At 34.6% G+C, this 15,680-nt stretch overlaps 1 protein-coding gene across 1 annotated transcript; it reads left to right on the top strand.

Moving 5' to 3' along the window:
• Window positions 1–158: 158 nt before the first annotated feature.
• Window positions 159–15,478, top strand: LOC132721578 (glycine--tRNA ligase-like; the record flags this gene model as incomplete). Its single annotated transcript, XM_060705899.1, is given in 15 exon segments — window positions 159–433; window positions 1,899–2,000; window positions 2,491–2,590; window positions 3,173–3,314; window positions 4,367–4,455; window positions 4,895–4,971; window positions 6,106–6,251; window positions 8,119–8,268; window positions 8,931–9,096; window positions 11,666–11,830; window positions 12,635–12,743; window positions 13,238–13,382; window positions 13,670–13,755; window positions 14,759–14,868; window positions 15,437–15,478. Coding segments are annotated over 15 exon segments (1,860 nt in total), but the record flags the coding sequence as incomplete, so codon positions are not given.
• Window positions 15,479–15,680: the final 202 nt, after the last annotated feature.

The following is a 15,680-nucleotide window of genomic DNA, read 5'->3' as shown; positions in this document are numbered from 1 at the left end:
ATGAAAAAAATGACAATAAAAATCGCAATTAAATGAATTAGATAATAATATTATCGACTATAGCTAAGAATAAATCTTTAAAATATATAAAATTACCTTCACACTTGATCTTTGTAACTTTTGTATGGTATACTATTTTCGGAACCGTAGTAACACCTTGCTGTTCCTTTCGATTAGCGGCATAAACCGGCTTCCGTGGCAGATGTCAAAGCTGATGCAAGTTGTGATCAAACAGCTGTGCAGGCGAATTACACAATCTTGCATTGTCACAGAACATTTGTATAGATCCATTTCTTCTACTGTCTCCTTATCAAAGACAGTCTCTGGGTGGGGATCCAAGAAGCAGAAACATTTTGTATTGAAAGAAATAGACGTTATGGATCCAAAAATTGAAGAACAGCTTGCTCCCTTTAGACAAGCTGTGAAGGAACAGGTATACCAGATTCTATTTTAGTATTCTATATTGCAATTGCTTAGAGTATTGGGTTTGAAAATTGTATGATTTCTTAGCCACTGATCTGTAGTTTTAAAGTTATGAAATGTTGAATCAAACATGTATGTAATTCTTCTCATGTTGCCCACAAAAAGAGCAATCTCCAGCAATAGACCCCTGTGTCTTACATTTTCTGTTAATATGAAAAAGGCAAAGCCTCAAAGCGAGCTCGATGTACTTTTAACGTGAAATAGTATGCAATAATTGCTCATTTTTATTTCAAATGCAGTGACGAGTGCATGTGACGTCACACGTACTGTGTTAAATATGGCTCCACCCCTGTCGTTAAATGAATAACGAGTTTTGATAAAACTTTGTTTGTTTATTTTATTTCACTCTATAATTTTTCAAGCGAAATAAAGATTATTAAAAGTGAAATAAATGTAAAACTTAAAACGTTTGCGACATTAAAATAGCGTACTTGATTTGATTGTTTTGCACGTGCTGTTTGGCGCTACATTGTGACGTCACGTAAACAATACTTTAAACGTCTGTACAGCGTTAACGACTGAATAAAAGATATTGGTGTTCGGATTCATTTTCTTAGTTAGACCATTTTCTTTCATTCTAGATAGTTTTCACAACAAAATTCGACAAAAAATTGTTTTTATTTATCAGATTTTTCAAACAAAATGGCGCCTTCAATTTTCATTTTACATTTTCCGTTTTAAAACTGTCATTCGATATTTTATACACAGCTTCCGTTATTCTGGTTCCCTGTCCAATTATGGTTCCCATAGACGTGCGCGGGTGACCAGTCTACACATCCGTTTTCAGTCAGAATTCCTCAGTTTTTATCGTTATCTTTAAATTCGAAAAGTTGCGATGTGTCCAATTCGGTACTTCAAAACCATCACTTAGCAGGTACAGGCGTTACCGTAAAGCTTGCTTTGCGAGCAGGCCCTTCGGGCCAGCTCGTCGAGCTAGCTATAAAGGTGTCATCCGGTATTTCATGCACTGCTTCCGTTTTTACTCGGCACACCTCAACAATTATAATTATATTATAATGAAGCTGATAAGTTGCGATTGTTCCGTTATAGTAATGCCTATTATCATTGTGTTACATTGAAAATGGCGAAGCCAAATAGATATGACTTTGAAAATTTCACTTATAGGTATAAAAATCTACATTATTTCTTATAAATTGTTTTTATTTGATTTCCTTTCTAGTAGTACTTGTTTTATATTTAAACAGGGCAAGTACGCTTCAGTCAGTCGTAATGTGCCAGGAATCCGACACCATGTGTCTTATTTATATATATACCGTACATGTAGACAGTGCTGACAGGCTTGTAATGGTTTATCCAAATGCTTTGCACATTTATTAATTTATCCCAATTAAACAATATATAATCTTTTAATATGCAAATGAACAACAATAAAACATCAATTTTTTATTATACAGGGTGACATTGTTCGTCAGCTGAAGGCAGATAAGGCCCCTGATATTGATCTACAGAGAGCTGTTGCTGAGCTGAAAACGAGAAAACATGCCTTGGAACATAAGGTTTGTACAACCAGACTTAGAAATTGAAAGTTTCCATGTTTGATTTTTGTCAGGTGTGCTGAAAACCTTGTTTAAGCTGTCATGATGGCTAGTTTGTTTCAGTGCTTGCACTGATATTGTTACAATTAATATGCATGTGGTAGGTCCTCAGTTGTAATAGTAGAAGAAGTTCTTTAGAAAGATAAAATGTTCAAGGTAGAATGCCAGGTGGCAGAAGAATATTGGATCAGAATGACTATGTTTTATATACCTATAGATGTATAATAAGTCACAATTTTGAAGCTGAGAGGTGTTGCTCTATTTAAGTGGTTAACTTTAAAGTGAAGTATTACTTTGGGTAGATGTTTTTGTTACTTGTAAAGTGGTAAGTATTCTGCACAGGGCTGCTCTGTCGAGGTTTGACTGTATTGTACAATAAAAGGCACATTACAATAAATTTCTTTGTGTTTTACATAACTATCTATGATAACAGTCTTATTATATGATTCAGGAGATTGAGTTGACACCAAAGGACAACTTTGACAGAAGCAAGATGGAGGATCTACTTAAACAGAAATTTTTCTACGACCAGTCATTTGCTATTTATGGAGGTATGTGATTTTAATTGCAAAAATGTAACGAATATTTACTGATATTTATTTGGTATTTGAATAGTGGTGGTGGTATTGGTAGTTTTCACTCCGGATCACTGCAGTAAGCCACATTGAATTTACTAGAGCACAGTTCAGCCACAGCACCGTTCCTGAGCAAGCTGTCAAGCAGTTTACCAACTTGTGCTAGTTGCTTTCACTTCCGCAAGGTACTGAAACTTCTGTACATGCCAGAGCAGAGACTGTAGAAGGATTACATGATCAATCATTACGAAAATGACCTGAAGCGTCCAGGAATTGAACTCAGGTCACAGTCATACACTCTAGTAGTCTACCTATTGAGCTAATCAGATGGCTGTGGGGTGTTTGAAAATGGCTGGAGCTCATTATTTAATGTTTAAATCCAGACATTTTCATTTCACAAACTTAGCATTATGTTATTTTAAAATGTTTACAAAAAAGTACAGCAATAACTTACAATGAAAAAACTTATTAGTTCTTTTACTTTATATTTAGTCTTATAATATTATGAAGTGAAGGTATGTTTCAGGGAGTAACATTACCAAATTTTCTATTAATCAGGTGTGAATGGACTGTATGATTTTGGTCCTATGGGTTGTGCTGTGAAGGCTAACCTGCTACAGGCATGGAGAAACTTCTTTGTGTTGGAGGAGAATTTACTGGAGGTGGACACAGCCATGCTTACTCCTGAGGTTGTGTTAAAGTAAGTAGACAGAAGTGGGATAACCTTTTAGTTGCCAGCAAGATGGATATACTCACCCTGGCTGGCAGGGCAATGCATTTGCCTACAAGATGATGTATCTGTCTTTGGATATCTGATTAATGCTTTTTTAAAACATTTCAGCTTGACCATTTGAAAAATAGGGAGGGTAATTGTACTCACCAAGGCGTTGGCGTCTCATTTTGTCTAAGCTTTTGCAGCAAGGTGGTATCTACAAAATTCCCAAAATGAATGGGTTGAAACTTCACATACTTGTTTGAAAACCTTATAGGTCACCGTCTAAGGCCCACAACTCATACATTGATTTTGACAGAATTACGGCCCTTTTTCAACCTTAAAAAATCTCAATTATCCAGGCTCTTACTGTTAAACAGAAAATAGTCTAGCATGCTGTCCTACCAAATCTATCTGAATTCCTGTAAAGTTTAGAAATCACTCGGGCAATTTCCCTTTGATTATTTAAATACAGCTGTGGTTGTAAAAAAAGTAACAGTGAAAGTTTTAATAAGATATACAAATTGATTTTATTAATTTGATTGACAAATGAAGTTTAAAGATTTAAAACTTCACCGTGCTGAAATGAGAACACCATCTTAACCTTTTCCACCAGTAAAGAGCTATGCCAGTGTACGTCTACTGTCTTTACTTTTGGCTAACTGTTAAATTTTCATCATTGTTTTCCTGAAATTGATAACGTGGAGTAAAAATCATGAATCATGTAGCCTTTATTTTAGGAAAAAATGTAAAGCATGCTGGTTCATGAGTACAACAATAATTACATCTCAGTTCAAAATTAAAAGGCTCTATTGCCTAGATTGTCAGGCAGCTGGTATTGACAAATGATTTTTTTCCAGAGTTTACTTTATAAATTATCATATGAGAAATCCTTTAAAATCTAATTTTGCCAGCCCTGAATGTATATTAAATTTTAACAACCAAATGATTTAATAATAAAAAAAAACAATCAAAATATTATCATGCCTTTTTCAATTTCTACAACCAGATTTCACTTTTATTTTTTTTATTTTTTTCAGGGCATCTGGTCATGTTGAAAGGTTCCAGGACTATATGGTGAAAGATGTCAAGAATGGAGAATGTTTCAGGGCAGACCATCTCATTGAAAGTAAGTTATTGTGTTAGTTTTGCAGTAGAAAAATATAACATGTAAAGTATTTATTGAATTGTGCATATTTTCTCTTTTCTTAAGATATTCCAGATCATATTTTTATGGCAATGGCCAAGGTCTGTAACTCTTAGAGTCTAGCAGGTACCTTGTGAATTTAGATTCTAATTAGCCAGTATGAGTGGTTTCACTTCCTATCTTAGCATTTATTGTGCTCCTTCGTCAACAAAATAATATTATGTAAAACAGCTATTTATGAAAATAAATGATATCACAATAAGTGTAAAAACACTTTTCTTTTTTTTTAGAAAAAACCCAACTGAAATCTCAGTTTCATGAAATCTTAAAAGTCATATTGGTATTTCAGTTTTCATGAAATTCAATGTTTTTAGTTTTTAAATGAATTTTGATAGATTTAAAATTAGTATCTGTTTTTCAGATTCATTTGAAAAGATGTTAACTGATAAAAAAGTGACAGCGGAAGTAAAAGAACAAATCCGGAAAATATTGCCAACAGTAAGTTTGATAAGTCTAGTTTGAAACATAATTAGTTTTTAGCTTGAATATTCAAAGAATAGGGGAGGCTGTTATATTCATAATACTCGGTGTCACACTAAAGTTTTTGTGTACAAGTTGGTATCCCAAACTATGGAAGAGAATGTGTTGAAACTTCACATATTTATTTGACAGCATGATAGGAGGTCACTGTCATAGGTCCATGACTGTAAAATTGATTTTGACCCTTTTTAAAACTTAGAAAATTCTACATTATCCAGGCTCTTGTTTTGCAGAGAAAAGTAGAGCACTCTGTCTGTCAACAGCTCTTATTTCATTAGATATTTATGACTTTCTGAAGATTAGCCAATTGTTTTATCTTAACTATTAGATAATAAGAATATTATTTTTTCAATTCTTTGACTAAAATCTTCAAACAAAAATTATAGGACTAATAGTTGTTATTATTGTAAATGTGTGTGTTGTTAGAAATGAAATAACATAAATGTTTAAAGCTGTATGCCTCAAGATGAGCCAAAATATTTCAAGAAAATCAATATTGAGAAAAATGTACTAAAATTTTAAGAAAAGTAAAAACATTCAAGATCCAAATTATACTATATACATGTTATGTGCAGTTTAAGACTGATTTTGCAGTATTTTATTACCATAGTTTTACTACGTTACTAACGCAGTAAGGGCTGTTTCTGCATATGTTGACCACTTTTTGGTAATTTTCTTGGATTGTAAGTGCCGATTGCAATATGTAAATTACATTTTTGTTGAAATCAGGCTCACAAAATTTTACTTTTAAATACATTTCCAAAATTTTCATAAAAATTAGCATCAATCTGGAGGCGTGCTGCTTGGAATTTTATGTTGTATTGGTGACCCAATCTGACATATTAATTCCCAGTTTTGAGTAAAACACCATTTAATTTCCAAGTTCTAAGGGTATAGAACTCACAAGAAACTAAAAAAAATGAAAAAGACTAAGAATTATATAAAAGTTATATATAATTTTTTACACTAAGAAAAATGATACAAGTGGAATAAACAATCAACACAAGATAAGTTTTAAGTTTTTATTTAACGATGATAACCAACGTTTCGACTCTCTCACGAGTCTTCATCATGGTTATATTTTGTTTACAGATAGACAACATGGATAAAGATGAAATGGGTAAAACATTAAAACAGTTCAATATCAAATCACCTGTCACTGGCAATGATATATCGGACCCGATGGAATTTAATCTCATGTTTGCAACATCCATCGGACCCACAGGGACACTGAAAGGGTGTGTATATTGTTAAAGAGACACCACTGATGTTTTTTTTAGCTCACCTGTCACAAAGTGACAGGGTGAGCTTTTGTGATCGCTTTTCGTCCGGCGTCCGGCGTCCGTAAACTTTTACTTTAAATGACATCTCCTCATAAACCACAAGGCCAATTTCATCCAAACTTCACAGGAATGTTCCTTTGGTGGTCACCTTTAAAAATTGTTCAAAGAATTTAATTCCATGCAGAACTCTGGTTGCCATGGCAACCGAAAGAAAAAAACTTTAAATATCTTCTTTTAAAAAACCATAAGAGCTAGAGCTTAGATATTTGGCATGAAACATCTTCTAGTGAGTGTCTACCAAGTTTGTTCAAATAAAAGCACTGGGGTCAAAATTGGCCCCGCCCCGGGGGGTCATTGATTTTCCCTATATGCATATAGTAAAAACTTAAAAAAATCTTCTTTTAAAGAACTCAAAGAGCTATGGCTAAGATATTGAGCATCAAACATGTTCTAATAGGTGTCTACCAAGTTTGTTCAAAGAAAAGGCCTGGGGTCAAAATTGGCCCCGCCCCAGGGGGTCATTGATTTTCCCTATATGCATATAGTAAAAACTTAAAAAATCTTCTTTTAAAGAACCAAAAGAGTTAGAGCTAAGATATTTAGCATGAAACATGTTCTAATAAGTGTCTACCAAGTTTGTTCAAATAAAAGCCCTGGGGTCAAAATTGACCCCGCCCCAGGGGGTCATTGATTTTCCATATATGTGCATATAGTAAAAACTTAAAAAATCTTCTTTTAAAGAACTCAAAGAGCTATGGTTAAGATATTTAGCATCAAACATGTTCTAATAGGTGTCTACCAAGTTTGTTCAAATAAAAGCCCTGGGATCAAAATTGGCCCCGCCCCGGGGGTCATTGATTTTCCTTATATGTGTATAGCAAAAACTTAAAAAATCTTTTTTGAAAAAACCCAAATAGCTAGAGTTAAGATATTAAGCATGAAACATCTTTTAGTGAGTGTCTACAAAGTTTGTTCAAATAAAAGACCTGGGGTCAAAATTGGCCCCGCCCCGGGGTCGTTGATTTTCCTAATATGTGTATAGCAAAAACTTAAAATCTTCTTTGAAAAAACCCAAATGGCTAGAGTTTAGATATTAAGCATGAAACATATTCTAGTAAGTGTCTACAAAGTTTGTTCAAATAAAAACCCTGGGGTCATAACTGGCCCGGCCCCAGGGGTGTCATTGTTTTTAACTATATGTGTATAGTAAAAACTTTAAAAAAAATCTTCTTTTAAATAGCCCAATGAGCTAGAGCTTAGATGTTTAGCATGAAACATCTTCTTATGGGTGTCTACCAAGTTTGTGCAAATAAAAGCCCTTTGGTTAAATTGGCCCTGCAACGTTTGGGGGGGATGGGGGTTGGGGGGGCCTATATACAGGTGAGCGACCTCAGGGCCATCATGGCCCTCTTGTTTACATGATGGGACTGGAAATAATTTTTTTAATTTAAGGTTCCATTTCATGTACTAATAACTTGTGTGCAAAATTTCTGATAATTCACTGTCAACGGTTTCCAAACTAACTATTTTTACTTGAACATTGACCCAATATTGAACAGAGTTTCAACTCTTATAATCTGGATAAAACCATTCATCATTTTTAGGGAAAATTTCAAAATATGTACATAATTTACTAAATAATAAACAATGCAGATCATGATTAAGGATTTATATGAACTAGCATCACAGACTTTTAAACTGCATGCACTGGTAAGCAGACAAAATATTTAAAAAATCAACATGTTGCAAATATATAATTATTCTCTGTTGCCCTTAATTAAATTTGTACATTTTATTTGTATTTCTGTATATTTCATTTCAGTTATTTGAGACCAGAAACAGCTCAGGGTATATTTGTCAACTTTAAGAGGTTATTGGAGTTTAATGGTGGTAAACTTCCCTTCGGTGGAGCACAAATTGGCAGTGCCTTCAGAAATGAAATTTCACCAAGATCTGGCTTAATCAGAGTGAGGTAAAAATTATTTTCTTATATTTCTGCTGTAAGATAAAAATATTGAATAACAAATTCTAAAATCTTTGAAAATAAGGGCTTTTTCACTGTAATGGTGCTTAAATGTTAAAATATGCCATCCTAGACAGTGATTCTTTGCATTCATTTAATTACTGCAAAATTTAATTTCTACGAGAAAAACAACTTACCATGAACTGTTTTTGAAAATTTATTGATTGTAACCATATCTGATTTCACAACAAACGATTGGTCATTTGGTTTGATTTCGTATTCTCTGTAAAAGAAACAATAACATTATTTAATACTTTGATATGTGATATCTTTGATAAATATTTTCTAAGATGTTTATGTTTTTAACTCATTTCCTGCATGATTAGCTATTATCATCAGTAGAGAGTCTGACTAGCCTTCTACTGTTGGTAATTCAATTTTAGTATTTTGTGGTTTTTCCCCAGTATTTTTTTTTTTAACAAAAAATCACTGAAATTCCCAATTCCATGATTATGGGTCATGTTCCCAAATCCATGGAAAAAAAACCTGTGAAATATAAGTGAATAAATAAATAAATAAATAAGGTTAGAGAATTGCATCATTATGCAGAAAATTATGTTATGAGCTGGTTACTAGCAAATTTTATTATAGATGTCTTATACTATTTTCAGAGAATTCACCATGGCTGAAATTGAATACTTTGTCGATCCACAAGAAAAAAAGAAATTCTTCAAATTTGATTCAGTGAAGGATATCAAATTGACGCTGTTCTCTGCCTGTAATCAGATGGATGGTAAAGGTCCGGAGGCCAAATCTCTCAAGGATGCTGTTGCTGACGTGAGTCTTTTATTTGCAAGATTTTTTCTCAAATTTTTTAAGGTGGCACATGACCTTTACTGAGTATTCTTTTACTTGGGGACCATACACCACTTGTCATGGAATGGCACCAAAGTGTCCCACTGCGTGTTCCTTGATAACGGTCGTATGAACACATCTCGGATGTTCCTAAATTCAAATTTCACCATTTTTGTGTCGCCTTGAAAAAGGCGACATATAGGGGTTACTTTTGTCGGCGGCGTCGTTGTCGGTGTCGGCGTCGGTGTCGGCGACCCCTAAAGCTTGTCCGGAGCATAAGTCAGTCATTATAAGTCTAATTGACTTCAAACTTAGTATGCATGCTTCTTATAATGATCCGAAGTGCAGTGCACAAGAACCCGTACTCTGCACTTCTTATTTTTTGAGTTATTGCCCTTTGTTTATTTCCATACTTTATTTTTGTCCGGGCCATTTCTCCTTAAGTATAAAATCTACGGACTTGAAACTTCATAGGATGATAGATCTCATTAAGAAGAAGTGCAGTGCACAAGAACTGGTACTCTGCATTTCTTATTTTTTGAGTAATTGCCCTTTGTTAATTTTCATACTTTATTTTTGTCCAGGCCATTTCTCCTAAAGTATAAAAGCTATGGACTTGAAACTTCATAGGATGATAGATCTCATTTAGAAGAAGTGAGGTTTACAAAAACTGGTACTCTGCATTTCTTATTTTTTGAGTTATTGCCCTTTGTTAATTTTCATACTTTATTTTTGTCCAGGCCATTTCTCATAAAATATAGAAGCTTTAGACTTGGAACTTAATAAGATGATAGATCTTATTGATAAGAAGTGCAGTGCACAGAAACTGCTGATCTGCATTTCTTATTTTTTGAGTTTTTGCCCTTTGTTAATTTTCATACTTTATTTTTGTCCAGGCCATTTCTCATAAATTATAAAAGCTTTAGACTTGAAACTTAATAGGATGATAGATCTTATTGATAAGAAGTGCAGTGCACAGAAACTGCTGATCTGCATTTCTTATTTTTTGAGTTATTGCCCTTTGTTGATTTTCAAATTTCATTTTTGTCCTGGCCATTTCTCTTAAACTATATTGTTCACAAGGCGACACATCCGACTTGCGGAGTTCTAGTTTTAGGGAAGTCCTCGTCTGAGTGGTTAAGGTCGTTGACTTCAAACCACTTGCCCCTCAATGCTGATGGTTCAAATCCCCACAGGGACCTTGGATTCTTTCATGTGAGGAAGCTATCCAGCTAGCTTACGGAACGTCAGTGGTTCTACTCAGGTGCCCGTTCTTGCCTGAAATAAGCACGGAAGGGCACCTGAGGTCTTCCTCCACCAGTAAAGCTGGAACATCGCCAAATGACCTATACTGTGTCGGTGTGACGTAAAACCCGAAACAAACAAACAAATCACCATTTTCGTGCTTAAATGGTTTATTCTGCTTAACTCAGTGCAAGGGGCTGTGAACAGTAACTTGCACATCCATGAACAGACTCAATGAAAACAAGCCTGCAACATTTTCAATTTTGCCATTTTTGTGTTGCCTCTACGGAGTAGTGGCGACATATAGGGATCACTTCTCCGTCCTCTGTCTGTACGTCCGTCTGTCTGTCCGTCCGTCCGCCTGTCACAAAACTTGTCCAGACTACTCCTCATAAACTACTGGTGCAATTTCATCCAAACTTTACAGGAATGATCAGTACCAAGTCTAGTTGTGCATATTGTCAGCATTTTCCAGTTCAATGATTTTTGTCAAAGTTATGGCCCTTTAATAATTTTTAATTTTAAAGTTTGTCCGGACTACTTCTCTTATACCACTAATGCAATTTCAATGAAACTTTACATGATTGATCTGTAGCTCAAGTCCTTGCGCATATTGCACGGGTTTTCTGGTTGAATGATTTTTGGCCGAGTTATGGCCCTTTTGATAAAAAGGTGTTTTTTTCTGTGTGTTGCCAGATACGCAAAAGCTTGTCCGGACTACTCCTCATAAACTACTGGTGCAATTTCATCCAAACTTTACAGGAATGATCAGTACCAAGTCCAGTTGTGCATATTGTCAGCATTTTCCGGTTCAATGATTTTTGTCAGAGTTATGGCCCTTTAATAATTTTTATTTTTAAAGTTTGTCCGGACTACTTCTCTTATATCACTAATGCAATTTCAATGAAACTTTACAGGATTGATCTGTAGCTTAAGTCCTTGCGCATATTGCACGGGTTTTCTGGTTGAATGATTTTTGGCCGAGTAATGGCCCTTTGATAAAAAGGTGTTTTTTTCTGTGTGTTGCCAGATACGCAAAAGCTTGTCCGGACTACTCCTCATAAACTACTGGTGCAATTTTATCCAAACTTGACAGGAATGATCAGTACCAAGTCTAGTTGTGCACTGTTCATCTGTCTGTCACAAAAATTTGTCCCAACATTAAATTGGCCATCATGAGGCGACACATGTGATTTCAGATCGCTCTTGTTGGCATTCTTTAGGGATTCTGTTTATTCTCTATTTCACAGTGTAGGTGCAATTTAAATTTCATGAATTGATCTTATGAATATGTTGTATTTTACAGGGTACTATAGCAAATGAAACTTTAGCATATTTTATGGCACGCATCAACTTGTTCCTCATCAAGATTGGCGTGGACGAGACAAAGTTACGATTCCGGCAGCATCTGTCCAATGAAATGGCTCACTATGCTTGTGATTGCTGGGATACTGAATTGAAGACATCCTATGTAAGTTTTTGAAATTTTTGTGTATTTTTTCCACCCTTTAACGGGTTTAGTCAATGTAGAACTCTTGTAAGTGTGAAAAATAAGTATATATATATATACTATTTGGCCATTTAGGTCCAGCCCCAGGCCTACAAGTTGTTAAAAAAATTGACATTTTCAAAGGTCCCAAAAATACATTTAAAACAGGTGTGTGGTTGGTGATGGGTTCGAATCAATTGACTTAGTGTGTTTTAGGCTTATGCATGATTTACCGTCCCCAGTGAAGTTTGCATCTAATCAAATTCATAGTTTGAAATTATTGTTTTGATAATTTTCCTACGCTTATGGTGAGGAGAGGTGTCAATGACTCTCTCAACTCTTGGATGTTGGATACAAGCCTTACTGGGGTCACAGCCATGTTTCTTTATGTCACACCAGGCCTTCAGGTTGTAAAACATTTTTCTGCAATCTGTCTCGGATCTCATTATTTTCAGTACTGGTGTCATTATGAGGAAACAAGGCTGTGACCCTAAAAGAGCTCTTTTTAGGGTCGAGATGCAATCATAGTAATGACTTGGCAAAAACTTTGAGGCTTTCTTAACCACTGAGGTTTGATCTATTAGGATATGAACTTTTAAAAAAAATTACATTAACAACTTAATATAGGCTAATAGGATATGCATTTCAAAACCAAAATCATTTATTATCATTTATTATGTCACTAAAATGTTGAGAACCTATTTATATGAAATGACGTGTAATTTTCTTCTTACTTATCCTTTCTATATGAAATATAATTTAATGCTTCTGTTATTTTCTGTACAGGGTTGGATCGAGTGTGTTGGATGTGCAGACAGATCTTGTTATGATTTGATGTGTCACCAAAAAGCCACAGGTTTAAAACTTGTCGCAGAAAGAAAGTTAGACGAACCCATATCCTTTTTACCTTAATACACTAGTGACTGTGAAAGTAAGGTAAAGTAAGTGGTATAATATGAGCAATGTTGTTCTGAATAACACTCTAGTGTTCATACAGAATTTTATTTGTCCGGTCCTATTTGTGCATTTGATACATGCATTAAATGTAGAAAAATATCATATAGTATCATATTTTAACAAAATTAAATGTTAAAAATGGGACCAGACTGCAAGTACATAAGATTAGTTTTTTAGAGCGACCTTCCAGCTTTACTGGTGGAGGAAGACATCAGGTCACCTTCTGTGCATTATTTCAGGCACAAAGGGGCACTGAGTAGAGCCACTGACGTTCAGTAAGCTAGCTGGATAGCTTCCTTACATGAAAGAATCCAAAGTCCCTGTCGGGATTCGAACCCACAGTGGTGAAGGGCAAGTGGTTCAAAGTCATGGACACCCCTTGAATTTCCAATAATGAACATATATACTGTATTATCCTTAACTGAACTCACAAAACAATAGAAGTTGTGGAATGTAAAGTGAACAAAGGTGTGATGGGCAAAGTGTTTAAGAAAGATGCAAAGGTTGTGACTGACTTCATTACTAGAATGGAAGACAATGAGCTCGATGCCATGGACAAAATACTCAAGGAGAAAGGGTAAGTAATCTGGAAAAAGTCTCTAAATTTCATAGTCGTAATTAATCTTTAATCTGCTCAATTTGTATAATGATTTAACCCGCTTTTAGTTCGGGACAGTCCATTCAAAGTTAAAGGGATTTCAAATACAAAATACTAAAATTGAGCTACTAACAGTAGTAGGGTGGTCGGACTGTACTGATGCCAAAGGCTAATCATGCAGGATATGACTTAAAAAAACTTTTAAGTTTTAAACATTTTATCAAAGATATCACATATCAAAGTATTAAATTATGTTTCTTTTACAGGGAATTTGAAATCAAACCAAATGACCAATCGTTTGTTGTGAAATCAGATATGGTTACAATCAATAAATTTTCAAAAACAGTTCATGGTAAGTTGTTTTTCTCGTAGAAATATACCACTTCTGTATGCCAGTATTGATAGTTTGTATATCAGGAATATGTTTTTGTGAAACAAGTGGTTAAGACTCAAGGCTAGACTAATTGCTTGCGTTTGAATCCCAACAGGAATGTTTAGAATTCATCCAAGAAGCTTCTGGAAAAGTCGTTCTACACAGATAAGGGTGTCGCGGTTAGAAAAATGCTAATTGTTTAAACGGCGAAGTAAGATCTGTGTTAAACGTTTAACCGATCGTACTTATAAAATCCTTAAGTTTTTCAACATTAACTTTGTTTCTTTATGACAATATATGCCATTTTGTTCATATTTTGTTTTACTCAAAATGAGCGAATATTTTCCGCAAGGGTCATACCATATTTAATCAGATTGGAAAAAATACATTGTTGAGTACAACTAAAATACTAACAATTGTTTATATCATATAACATTATATTGTCATATCTTGTCATAAAAAAAACTAAGGTAATATTTAGAATCAATTTTGAGACTTTCCGCCCCCTTAGTCAAATACTAACCTCTGTTACCAGTTATTGAATTTTCTAACCAGTTTGTAGCTAAAACACGACCATACTGTTTAAACGGAAAAACTTGACATCCCTATACACATGTACCTGCTTGTAAGTCAAACTAATAAAGCTGGAAACTTACCTTAATAGGCAGACTGACCTTGCTACTTCTCTAGCCAAACGGTATGAAGTGAAGGAGGAATATTTTGTTTAGACAAGGGTGTAAAGGCTTGTCTTATTCCCTTAGCAGAATTATGTTACATTCCTTGCTGTGTTTTACAAAAAAGCTGTCATTAATAAAATAATTGTGCTTATTTCTTATTTTAAAACAATATTCATTTTACTTGGTAACAATATTGTTATGCTATTATTATGTTGGCTTGGTTACATTGAGGTACATATCGTATTATAGGACTTGTTTCTGTTTCTTCATTATTGTATAAACTCTATATTTACTTTATTATACAGTTGAAGATTTTAACCCATCTGTGATAGAGCCGTCGTTTGGTATAGGTAGAGTTATGTATGCCTTGTTTGAACATAACTTTAGAATGAGAGAAGGAGATGAGCAGAGAACGGTATACACCTATCTTTATAATTGAGCCGCGCCATGACAAAACCAACATAATGCATTTGCGACCAGCATGGATCCAGACCAGCCTGCGCATCCGCGCAGTCTGGTCAGGATCCATGCTGTTCGCTATCAGTTTCTCTACTTGTTATAGGGTTTGTAAGTGAACAGCATGGATCCTGATCAGACTTGCTAGACGTTGGTTTTGTCATGGCGCGGCTCCATTTTATATATCTATATGTTTGTGTAATTATAATAGTGTACAAAGGGGTGTCAGTGGCTGAGTGGTTAAGGTTGCTCCTTACAGGGACTTTAGATTCTTTCATATAAGGAATTTATCAAGCTAGCTTACAGAACATAGGTGGTTCTACTCGGGTGCCGGTTCTTGCCTGAAATAATACACAAAAGGGCATCTGAGGTTTTTCTCCACAAATAAAACTGGAATGTGGCCATATGACCTATACTGCATTTTCACTTGGATGGGCATAATGTCACTTTTAAGTTTTATTATTTCAGTATTTATATGTATGATTTTATTATTTCAGTATATATAACGTTTCATTTTATTGTTTCAGTATTTATCACTGCCGCCAATAATTGCACCCTACAAGTGTTCAGTTACCTGCCATTGGTAACAATGCACAGTTAATGCCCTTTGTTAACCAATCTTGGTTAAGTGTTATGAAAAACTTTCAGCGTAAAATTTGTAAATGGAAATTGATAAAATGGTTCCTGCCTGTCACTGTGTATTTTTAAGGAATATTCAAATAATATCAGTGCTGAAGTGGTTTTGGCTATTCGGCTATTTTAACACCAGTT

The sequence above is a fragment of the Ruditapes philippinarum genome, unplaced genomic scaffold (genome assembly GCF_026571515.1).
Source record: "Ruditapes philippinarum isolate M1 unplaced genomic scaffold, ASM2657151v2 ctg3454_1_1_1_1, whole genome shotgun sequence".
Classification (NCBI taxonomy): Eukaryota; Metazoa; Mollusca; class Bivalvia; order Venerida; family Veneridae; genus Ruditapes; species Ruditapes philippinarum.
This window is presented reverse-complemented; position numbering and strand designations above follow the sequence as displayed.